This window comes from Entelurus aequoreus, linkage group LG03 (genome assembly GCF_033978785.1).
Source record: "Entelurus aequoreus isolate RoL-2023_Sb linkage group LG03, RoL_Eaeq_v1.1, whole genome shotgun sequence".
Classification (NCBI taxonomy): Eukaryota; Metazoa; Chordata; class Actinopteri; order Syngnathiformes; family Syngnathidae; genus Entelurus; species Entelurus aequoreus.
This window is the reverse complement of record NC_084733.1, coordinates 42,077,293-42,089,662: the sequence shown is the minus strand read 5'-3', so window position 1 is coordinate 42,089,662 and position 12,370 is coordinate 42,077,293. Positions and strand designations below refer to the sequence as shown.

At 38.8% G+C, this 12,370-nt stretch overlaps 1 protein-coding gene across 12 annotated transcripts in view; it reads left to right on the top strand.

Moving 5' to 3' along the window:
* The first annotated feature begins 2,748 nt into the window (after window positions 1–2,748).
* The window catches only part of ralgapa2 (Ral GTPase activating protein catalytic subunit alpha 2), a 310,363-nt gene continuing 300,741 nt past the window's right edge, over window positions 2,749–12,370 (top strand). For 8 of the 12 annotated variants that reach the window (XR_009825295.1, XR_009825294.1, XM_062041849.1 and 5 more), the window contains exon 1: window positions 2,750–3,014. Coding sequence is in view for 7 of the 12 variants with exons in the window: in XM_062041849.1 (XP_061897833.1) it covers window positions 2,909–3,014 (106 nt within the window). In the remaining 5 variants the exon portion in view is untranslated. Of the gene's footprint in view, window positions 3,015–12,370 lie in introns of all 12 variants that reach the window. The other 4 variants (XR_009825291.1, XR_009825292.1, XR_009825293.1 and 1 more) reach the window with 1 other exon arrangement.

Below are 12,370 nucleotides of genomic sequence, written 5' to 3'. Positions count from 1 at the left end.
TAAAGGCAGTGCCATCACGGCACGCCCTTAATATTGTTGACCGGGTGAAAATCGGGAGAAATTCGGGAGAATGGTTGCCCCGGGAGATTTTCGGGAGGGGCACTGAAATTCGGGAGTCTCCCGGAAAAATCGGGAGGGTTGGCAAGTATGTTTAAGGGAAGAATGTAATACATAATATCAATACAAAATGTCAAGACAGAATAAACTCTCTGCTGCTGCAGGAACAGAGATACAGTCTATAGGTCCCTAAGATATATAGATATCTAATGTATTCATACATTGTTTATGTACGATATACATAAGGCGGCCACCTTAACAACAAAGAGTCACCGCCTAAACTAAAGTCTTAACAAGCTGCTCCGCTTAGTTCTGCCTCTGCCTCTGTCAGTATGTCTCTGCAGCACCCAGCATTGTTCCGCCCACAGAACCATCTAATTGGTTACACGCAGAGCGGTAACAGCCAATCAGCAGTGTGCATTCAGAGCGCATGTAACAGCCAATCAGCAGTGCTATTCAGAGCGCATGTAACAGCCAATCAGCAGTGCGTATTCAGAGCGCATGTAGTCAGTGCTCCTGAGGTCTGGTGAGCAGAAAGGTGTTTAGCAGGTAAGCATAATTATAAAACACCTCCGAGTCAACTACTAGTAACATCACTATGAACCCGTTGACGTTCTAGAAACATAAGCGGCAGCTCAGCTCGCTCGCAGTCCTTGAGGTGAAGGCTAATTAGCTTTTAGCGTAACGTTAGCTTATTTTGCGGTGTGTGTGCGTGCATGTGTGTGTGCGTGCGTGTGTGTGTTATGGACAGCAAAGCCCTGTCTGTTTGAGAGAAAGACAAGCATTATTGACCTACAGCTACAGTTAACAACTAAGTTATTTCACAATACCTTTTTCTGTGTTGATTGAGCTGTGTTGAAGCAGCAAAAAACGACATTATGTTAAATGAAGAGTTTCCTGAAGCTGTCTCTGACAGTTGATATAATAATGTAACTGCATCATAAGGCCTACATGAACACCATGGTGTTCAGGGATGAATAGTCTCTCCTATTGCTATTGTACTATTTTTTCAGCTAAAGTTACATTAATCATTAGTAATGTAGCAGCCTAGTTTTGAATGGCAGGGTCCGTGCTATCACATGTTGATAAAAATATAACATTTACATAACAAAAATCAACTACAGGCTTCCCAAATGCTGTAATAAATTAAGCATGATGAGTTGAACATATGTCAGCATGTTGCCCCACTTTTAACTATTTTTTCAAACGCTTATTGCAAACGCTTTCTTACAGTCAGCCATTAATTTGACTTTGTAAGTCATTATTTTGACTTAGTAAGTCATAATAATGACATACTTAGTATCTCAGGTAACTAGGACTGTTTTGCTTTTACTTTACAGAAAAAATATTGATATATATATCGTATATCGCCATTCAGCAAATGGAGCAGAAAACACAACCAAAAATTTTAGGCTTCTTCACGCGACGAAGCCGGCCTACGTCACCACAGTCTGCAGTCTATTGCCTCCCCAGGCTGTGGTGGCAGCGACGAGGTGGAGACGTGATGGCGACAGGCCCCTTCCCCGGTCTGTCCGCAAGAGACACCACCTTAACTTACACATTTTCTGGGGGAAACACTGACGCATGTATATATAACCTAATCATATTGTTTCTTGAACTTAAAAATAGCTGACCGTTTTTTTTCCCCCTTCTCTGGGATTATATTCCCAGTGTTGATCTCGGACGTCTGGTCACTTATAGCATATAAGAATATTGTATAACTGTTAAGCAAACTATGAATAATAAAAAACGCCAAAATATGTGTTCTTTATCATAGCTACACGTATGACAAAAAAATGCGTGAAAATCATTGGTATTCAGTGAGGTAAGATTAATTTAATGTGCTGACAGTTCATTGCTATCCACTACTTGCTATACATATCCTACCAAGTCAGACCTACACTGTTCCAATATCCATTTCTCTCTTCTCAATTGTTGATGACTGATGATAACAACCAAACCTAACCCACCCTCCACACCCCGGATTGTAAATAATGTAAATAATTCAATGTGATTATCTTGTGTGATGACTGTATTATGATGATAGTATATATCTGATAGTATATATCTGTATCATGAATCAATTTTAGTGGACCCCGACTTAAACAAGTTGAAAAACTTATTCGGGTGTTACCATTTAGTGATCAATTGTACGGAATATGTACTTCACTATGCAACCTACTAATAAAAGTCTCAATCAATGCTCCTGCCAAATTAATTGCACTGAGTGGAGCGGATCACCACTCCAAGATGGCGGCCCCGCGTCTCGTCAGCGCCAATAGGCAGTAGCGGTCGATGCTGTGTCTACTTATAAGAAGTCTATGGTTGTATCCACTTAATATTCCGAGACACCAGATGGCGCTTTGGAGTTATGACAGCCACAAGACGTCAACCTCTCATAATGAAATCATTTTTTGTTTGTTATATCACAGATAAACAAACATGTATTGATTCAACTTGGTTTCAATGTTACTTTAACATCAATACATCGTATTGGGCTAAAAAAAAGAAAATAGGCATAATATATGTTTGACAATGTAAACACTCGCTTGAAAGTATACTCCTAATATAAAGGAGTAAGCCAAATGTTCATTAAAAAGTATCAACAGAGCAATTGAAAATGTGAAGTTATACACCAGGAGGCGTACCCGTATCACCAGACCACTCCTTGCTGTCAAGACGCGCTTCCGTGTTTACACTCTCGCCAAAAAAAAAAAAAAAAAAACACAGAGTGGCGGCTCTGGAGCGAATGTTTACCGAGCAAGCATCGAGTGGTGGCGAGTCACACTGGAGCCTCGCTGCATGGTAACAAAACAGGTGACCGGCTACCGCGGTTAGATTATATAGCGTAATGTTCACTCGAAAGGGTCATGGAGACGTCAAGAAATCTACACAGAAAGTTTTGGACACAAAGAAGGATGTTCTGACCCGGCTGAAGCACCTGCGCTCGCTGTTAGGTAAGTGAAATGTGACCGTGCTGCATCACCGACGCTAAGCTAGACTAGCTAGCTAGCAGGCACCCAGCCGCCTATCGTCACACAGGTCGGCGGGTTAGCCGGTTGGCTGTCACTTCTACGGGCTTGACTAAGCTACTGGAGACGGCAGACTCCGTTGTTGTACAACGGACTCTGACGGGTTAACAACACCGCGGCCGTGCGTCTTGCTTGACGTAACGATGGTCCATTGTGATACAACGTGGATGCTGGCTACCTTAAGCTAACTCTCCTGTTTGCTAACTAGCCTGTCAATGCTAACTGTCTCATTAGTGCAGGGGTCACCAACGTGGTGCCCGGGCACCAGGTCGCCCGTAAGGACCGGATGAGTGGCCCGCGGGCCTGTACTAAAAAATTTAAAAAAAATTAAAAAAAAAAATTTAATTTTTTTTTTTTTTTAATTAAATCTACATAGAAAAAACACAAGATACACTTTCAATCAGTGCATCAACCCAAACAACTTCCCCCATGTACACTCATCCACACCCACTCACACAAAAGGGGTTATTTCTTCTGCTACCAATATTCTGGTTCCCACAACATAGACAACACACCTGCAAGGGACACAGTCCCTGAAGCACACGTGATTGTATAGGCTGCTGGTCCACTAACATTTTCATTAATTACTATTTTTTATGTAATTATTTTTATATTGTTTTACTTTCTTTTTTATCCAAGAAAATGTTTTTTATTTATTTATCTTATTTTATTTTTAAAAAAAGGGCCTTATCTTCAACAGACCAGGTTGTCAATGAAATTAGATTTGTTTAAAGGGTTTTTTAAACCAGGCCCAGTCCAGATAATTTCCAAGTCGGACTCAGCAACACACACCTTCATTCATGTACACAGAAAAAAATTAGGGAACACAACAGATTGCATATAATTTATAAACAAAATTACATTTTCAAAATAAGCATTCATGTACAGTCCAGATTATGTCCAGGTCACTCAAATTAGGGAACACAACAACAGATATCATATAATCTATAAACATAATTATACTTTCAAAATAAGCCTTTGAGGACTTCTCATCTTTTTTTTTAATGTTTTTTGGCATCATTATCGTTTTCAACCATGTAACTTTCTAAAGTTAGAAAATACTGAATAAATGTTTTAAAGAAAGTAATACTAAGTGAATATCTGTTTTTGGCCTTAAAAATAAACATTTTACAGAGTACTATAATTAAATTGACTAAATCATGATTGTCAATGAACTCTCCTAAAGTAACAGAAACCACATTAAGCTTCATAAACAAACCAATCCTTAAACACATTTTTCCAACTTCCACCCAAAACAAAGACACAATATGACAATACCAAAACAAATGCAGGGTGGATTCAGGCTCCTGACAACAAAATCGGCAATCATCTGACTCTGTCATATTCCATAATTTTAACATTTTCCCTGTGGGTAAGAAGTTATAAATAATTTTAATTTGAAAATAACGATTTTGCACATCGATAGTGGTTTTATAGATTAGTTTGAATATGGCATCCCATGGCAACGGGCAGTCAAAAAGTCCTCCCATTTTCCATTTGTGTTGTATGAGGCAGCCTTCAAAGATTTCTTTATTAAATAAAAATTATATATTTTTCTATTTATTTTAGTTCCTTTTTGCCAACTAGAATTTCTTATTAGAGGTTTACAAACTAATAATTTAGTAGTTCCATAGTTAATTATTTGTTTCTATCTTTTCCCAATTACTCCAGTTAGTTGATAAAATGAAAAGCTTGAGCAAGCATCACCATACATAGCTCTAAATTCATCATACTTCATAATTTTACCATTCTCATTGATAATATCATTGACAAAAATTATTCCTCTTTCAAACATATTTTTCCAAAAGAAAGGCTTTCCATCTATTACAATATTAGAGTTCATCCATATTAACTGCTGCAAAATATCGTCTCTTTTTTCTGGCACATAAAATTGAAAACACCACTATGAGTGGATTGTTTCCTTTATGAACCCCGCCATGTTTCCCAGCAGACTCTCTGGGAGGGGATCACTTGTAAAAAAGGATACAACTTCTTTTGATACAGTACATGTTTTTTGTCCAACAGGACATTTGTGTACCACTCAATGTTTAAATACATCTTTGGAACAATTGATGCTTTTAAAGACAGACACATAGCTTCAAGGTTGAGAAGTTTCAGGCCCCCATATTCATACTCTTTGTACAAAACCTTTCTTTTAATCTTTTCTGGTTTGCCGTTCCAGACAAAATCGAAGACCCTCCGCTCATAAATCTTAAAAAAGTTTTGTGATGGAGCTGGTAATGACAAAAACTAATAAATAAATTGAGGAATAATTAACGAGTTGGCAATAGACATTTTACCATACAAGGTACAAGGCTTCCCACTAACTGACAAAGAAACAGATAACAGATTTGGTGTCCAGTTCAAAGTGTGACATGATTTAAAAATTTGAGAGTTTACTTTTGTATTTTACATGAGTTATTATTTGTACAAACATGGTTCAAAGTAATTCATGATTTGTTAAAAAATGTTAGTGGCTAGCTAGTTAAAATGGGATATTGTGATTTCACAAGACTGTCTTAGAAGTGATCATTTGAAAATGTTAAATTTGAAAAATGTGCACTTATAGAGAAAATATAAAAATAAAGTGTTGCATATTGATATTTATCTGTTTCTATATATATTTATTGTGAGAAATCATTAAGATGATCAGTGTTTCCACAAAGATAAATATCATTAATTATTAATAATAACAGACTTAAAGGTAAATTGAGCAAATTGGCTACTTCTGGCAATTTATTTAAGTGTGTATCTAACTGGTAGCCCTTCGCATTAATCAGTACCCAAGAAGTAGCCCTTGGTTTCAAAAAGGTTGGTGACCCCTGCATTAGTGCATAACCATTGTTTTCCTCTCGTCCTGTATCATCACTATCATCACTGATATATCTCAGTTCATAATGTACATTCTGCATTTATTTGAACGTTATGTCAGATACATCCATTGCTCATCCCTGTTTTTCAACCTATTTCCTTTTGTATTCATCATGAATTATTATTTTTTTAATTGGTGAATTACTTATTGACGTAATCATTTAGTTTTTTTGGTATTTTAATTTTTTTATCTTTAGTTTTGAGCACTTTAATTGTGTCTTTCCTTCCTCATTGATTGATTGATTGATTGAGACTTTTATTAGTAGGTTGCACAGTGAAGTACATATTCCGTACAATTGACCACTAAATGGTAACACCCGAATAAGTTTTTCAACTTGTTTAAGTCGGGGTCCACTTAAATTGATTCATGATACAGATATATACTATCATATATACTATCATCATAATACAGTCATCACACAAGATAATCACATTGAATTATTTACATTATTTACAATCAGGAGTGTGGAGGGGGGGTGGGGTGGGGGGGTGGGGATATGGACATCAAGTAGTGGACATAGAGAGAGAGAGAGAGAGAGAGAGAGAGAGAGAGAGAGAGAGAGAGAGAGAGATCAGAAGGCATAAGAAAAAGAACCTGCATTTGATTGTTTATTTTGATTATTAGCAATCCGGGGAGGGTGTTAGTTTAGGGTTGTAGCTGCCTGGAGGTGAACTTTTATAGCGGTTTTGAAGGAGGATAGAGATGCCCTTTCTTTTATACCTGTTGGGAGCGCATTCCACATTGATGTGGCATAGAAAGAGAATGAGTTAAGACCTTTGTTAGTTCGGAATCTGGGTTGCACAAGCATCAATCTATTAACTCACATTCTTTAGAAAATAGTGACGTCAAAAACATCATCCATCCAATTCCTACCGCTTGTCCCTTTCTGGGTCGCGGGGGGTGCTGGAGCTTATCCCAGCTGCGGTAGGCGGGGTACACCCTGGACAAGTCGCCACCTCATCATCCATCCATCCATCCATTTTGTACCGCTTATTCCCTTCGGGGTTGCGTGGGGGGGTGCTGGAGCCTATCTCAGCTACAATCGGGCGGAAGGCGGGGTACACCCTGGACAAGCCGCCACCTCATCACAGGGCCAACACAGATAGACAACATTCACACTCCCATTCACACACTAGGGCCAATTTAGTGTTGCCAATCAACCTATCCCCAGGTGCATGTCTTTGGAGGTGGGAGGAAGCCGGAGTACCCGGAGGGAACCCACGCAGTCACGGGGAGAACATGCAAACTCCACACAGAAAGATCCTGAGCGCAGGATCGAACCCAGGACCTTCGTATTGTGAGGCAGACGCACATCTCATCATATTGAGAATAAATTATCCGTAATAGTCGTGGATAAACCTGCAGTGATTAATCCAATCAAAAAAACAACCTTTGATTTCTATACGATTGCTTCGATTAATCGTTAAATGAGTGCAACTAATAAACATGGATACAAATCCGTGCCTCATGGAGTGCCCGGAACTTTAAATATGCTGAGACAGTTTCTGCATGGCCACTGTAATCGAGCGCGTATCAGAGCGGTGGCGTCTGTTTACTGTGATCTTTTTTTCTAACTTTCATTAATGCACACGTTAGTGATGTAGTTCCAATGTTGATGATGTGCATCTATTTGAAAAAATAAAGGTTATGGTAAGCATAATTTTTTATATTTATTTCAACTATTTTCCTATTTAAATTTTCCAATTGAGGGTATAAAGTGTGTTTTATCCAATTGATTAATCGAACAAACTAATCGATAGATTTATTCCATTACTAAAATAACTGATAGCCATAATCATCACTGTGGAGAAGGGGTCCAGTAAGCTTAAATACACTCTGCTTCTTTCTACTCCTTTTCGATAATGATGAACTACACCAACAATCTAACCTTGTTAGACTAATTGCTATCATTAAAACTTTGCATGTGTTGCAGCTCCACTGAACGTTCTTATCACTTAAGTTACACCTTGCCATGTTTTTTTTAAATAGATAAAGTATAGGTCCACATCGCCCTTTTCTCACTTTTTCTATTCACATAAAAGGAGCTGTTTGCTATTTGCTCAAAGTCACATTTTTTAAACCAACAAATATCACAAGAACACCACCGGCTAGTTTATGTCACTATTAATGGTGTAACAGAACACATAAACATTTCAAATGTCAATATTTTTCACGATTACTCATTACAGTAAATTGAATAAAAATTGCCAGTCAAACCAAGGAATTAGTCTGACGTTCAGGCTGCACATACACAAAAGCAGTCGCAGAAAATAAACGTACAATTTGTAGTCATGTTGTTGTTACAATAAAAATATACAGTCGACGTTAAAAAACATTCGTAGCTAAACTGTGTCAAATTGCTTTCTTGAGTGCACAACAAACAAAGCTAAGGTGTGTGTTACTTGGGGCGTAGTTCAGATGCTCAAAGCCGGAAGAAGACGGGATGTAATTCTTCCAACACTTTGGAAAATTAGCGCCATGTAGGCAGCTGCGTAAAGGTTGCAAACATCTGCTTTAGCGCATGCTGCTTCTGTTGTGCTGGTGGTAGTAAGCCTGTATATAGTAAGTTACCCTAACAAATGTGGAAGTGACACGCCCACTTTTTCATTTTTTTTTGTTCGTCTTGATACTTCATTAAATCAATTGATACTTGTGTGAGAAATGCTACTCCCATTGCTACTTGTTGTACTTGTTGACTTTTGCAACTGTTTTCTAAAAAAGTGTTTTGATGTTAAACATGTCCGCAAAAAATTACTAATATCATACCAATTTCTCAAAAATTGCACAAGCGAAAGGCACCTTACACCTGAAGTTTACATGAGCAATGATTATTACTCAATTTACGTTTCTGGAGAAGCTATACAGATGTTCTGATCAGGGATTTATGCTGCCAAATCTGATACTGAACATTTATGAGTGAGATCGGCCGATATCAATACTGATACCAATCACATGTATTAACTTAATTTTTAAGAAATATATTTATTGAATGCTATTCACAGTATATGATATACTAATAATCAAATGTCAATAAATTGAAAGGTCATTCACTATATGATAGTTTAACTTGTAGTAAACTTTAGTAAAGTTGTGTATAAACAAATATATGAAACGCCATGCAATTATCATTCCATTATTGTTTACATCAGCGACTTATGTTCGTTTACCAAAAAGTAAACAAATCCACGTGTGTTACACACGTGGTCGTTGACAGCCATGAATCAAAATAAACATTCACGAAACAGCACATAAACAACATTGACAGGTCTAGAACTGCTGAGTTTCGAGGGCAAACGATCGACTAATTTTGCACTCCATTTAAAATATAAAATTAACCTACCTAAAGAAGTTGTGTAGCTTGCTACATTTTTTCCCAACAGCTGTAGTAGTTTGTGTTTTCTTTTTTTGATCCGTTCCTTACTCGGCATTTTGACCCCAAAAGGGACAAGCGGTAGAAAATGGATGGATTTTGAGAGCTGCCTGACCTAAATTCACTGAACACCTGACGTCCTTCCAGACAGACCCTGATGCAACTAGTGTATCTCTTGGAAAATCTCGGAACAACTCGGCAGTTCTTGTTGTCGCTTAACCTTTGACACACACTTTCAAAATGGCTGTGCCCATGTTGTATATACCGATTTATGTTAATTATGCGACGTCTTAAACAGTTGAAAATGTCGGGGTGTTTTTATCAATTTATTCGATGAAACAATTACGTTACAATTGTCCACTATAGGGATGTCACAGTATGAACATTTCTTATCACGGTTATTGTCGCCAAAATTATCACGGTTATCATTATGGCGGTATTTCTAAATGTGTTCAAAAAGTACTTATACAGAAATCTTTTAAATTAGTTTTACCCATCGAAATGATCAGAATCAGGTGTCCTAATCACTTGTATACAGGTGTATAAAATCACTTAGGCATGGAGACTGTTTCTACAAACATTTGTGAAAGAATGGGCCGCTCTCAGGAGCTCAGTGATTTCCAGCATTGAACTGTCATAGGATGCCACCTGTGCAACAAATCCAGTCGTGAAATTTCCTCGCTCCTAAATATTCCAAAGTCAACTGTCGGCTTTGTTATAGGACAATGGAAAAGTTTGGGAACAACAGTAACTCAGCTATGAAGTGGTAGGCCACGTAAACTGACAGAGGGGTCAGCAGAGGAATTATAGTGTGGGGTTGTTTTTCAGGAGTTGGGCTTGGCCCCTTAGTTCCAGTTAAAGGAACTTTGAATGCTCCAGGATACCAAAACATTTTGGACAATTCCATGCTCCCAACCTTGTGGGAACAGTTTGGGGCGGGCCCCTTCCTTTTCCAACATGACTGTGCAACATTACACAAAGCAAAGTCCATAAAGACATGGATGACAGAGTCTGATGTAGATGAATTTGACTGGCCTGCACAGAGTCCTGACCTGAACCCGATAGAACGCCTTTGGGATGAATTAGAACGGAGACTGAGAGACAGGCCTTCTCGACCAACATCAGTGTGTAACCTCACCAATACGCTTTTGGAAGAACGGTTGAAAATTCCTATAAACACACTGCAACCTTGTGGACAGCCTTCCCAGAAGAGTTGAAACTGTAATTGCTGCAAAAGGTGGACCGATATCATATTGAACCCTATTGGTTAGGAATGGGATGGCACTTCAAGTTCATATGTGAGTCAAGGCAGGTGGCCAAATACTTTGGGCAATATAGTGTATCAGAGAACACCTCTCAATTATTTGAAAGTTTGGCAATGAATTATGACAGCGCCGCAGTGAGGTCTTTTGCCATTTTTGAGGAAGGAGCATACGCAGCTGCTTCTGGAAGACATCAGGTATTGTATGTGTGATAGTGGTAGTTGATGCACTGTAACTGTGGCATCCAACTTGCCCGCTGCATGCCCACTCTGTAATTAAGGGAAAAGCAAATGTATTATTATTTTTATTAGATGCTAATTCTTATTATAATCATCTGACCGACACACACGCAGTGACACACAAAACCTAAAGTTACACTTGTAAAAACAAAACATGTTGCAGTGTTTCTGCTCGGATTTGTTTTTAACATTAAGTTTTAAAAGTAACATAAAGTGGCAGCGGTCATTAACAGCACATAATACATAAACAGAAGTACATTTTGCTCCTCTGCACTATATCTTGTGTGCATACACTCCTCGCGCTCACCGATAGCTTCCAACAACAAGTAACTTTATGCAACACATAAGTGTAACTGTAAGAACGTTTGACAGACCAACGATTACAAGTTAATTTTCAAACACTTTCCATCATGCATTCAGCTACAAGTTGACGTACCTTGCACTCGACGTGGAGTTGTGACTGCTGATTCCGGAGTTGGCTCAACATGTTGGAAGTGTTGCCTTCCTTCGCAGGGACTTTTTTCCTGCATTTTCTGGTGATGGGCTGACTGTCCTCAATGATTTTACCTTCAGAATGCTTAACCTATCCAAAATACGTCCAGACTTCAGATGTTGTCCGTTTACGAGGAGGGCAACATCTCAAGAGCGAGGTCCGTGTGTGTGGTTTTCTGCCATTGCAAACAGCGCTGGTGCGCATGCGCCATCTTCGGAGGCGCGGCTGCTGGTGCGTTTTCAGGAAGTGACCAATGCCGCCTAGAATGCATACAAAAATCACGGTTTTTCGATAATTAAAGAATTAAACGGTATTACTAACCGTCCGGAATTTTACAGCAGTTTATCATTATATCGTTTACCGTTACATCCAGTCCATTAACAAGTAAAAAGTCAAGGGCACTCATGGCATGTTCTTGCCGTAAATGCTTGTCATTTTTTAGGGCATTACGGCAAATGACAAAGGCGGTCGCGGTTGCCGTGATTAAATTCGAGCCCTGTACATGTACAGTATGTATGTATGCATGTATGTATGTATGTATTAGGGTTGTACGGTATATCGGTACTAAAAGTATCACGGTACTAATCAATTGAAATCGGTACTATACCACCTTTGAAAAGTACCGGTACCATTCTTTCATCTGAGTGCCGCTTTGCAGGCGCATGATGTTGAGTGTGTCAAAACACACAAAGTGCATACAAGTAAAAACATCTTGGAAAGAAAAATGGCAAAAAAATACAATTCTACTGGTTAATAAAGAGGGTGTGTGAAGTGAATATGGAGGTATTTGGGCTTCAAAACTAACAATAAAGGTGACGCTTTAAACAGGGAGGCACCGCGTTGCAAGTACTGTTTTACAACTTTCCTGCTTGTTGACCGTGGTGGAGGAGAGCAGGGGAGACGTTCCCTCCAGGACCAATGTATTGTCGGGGGTAACACCGCTCTTAGGCCGGAATGGCGACGCCGTCGATTAGTTACAACTTGGTCACTTCATTTATAATTTCCACAGGGCACAACCGGACATCCACCATGCTATTAACACTCC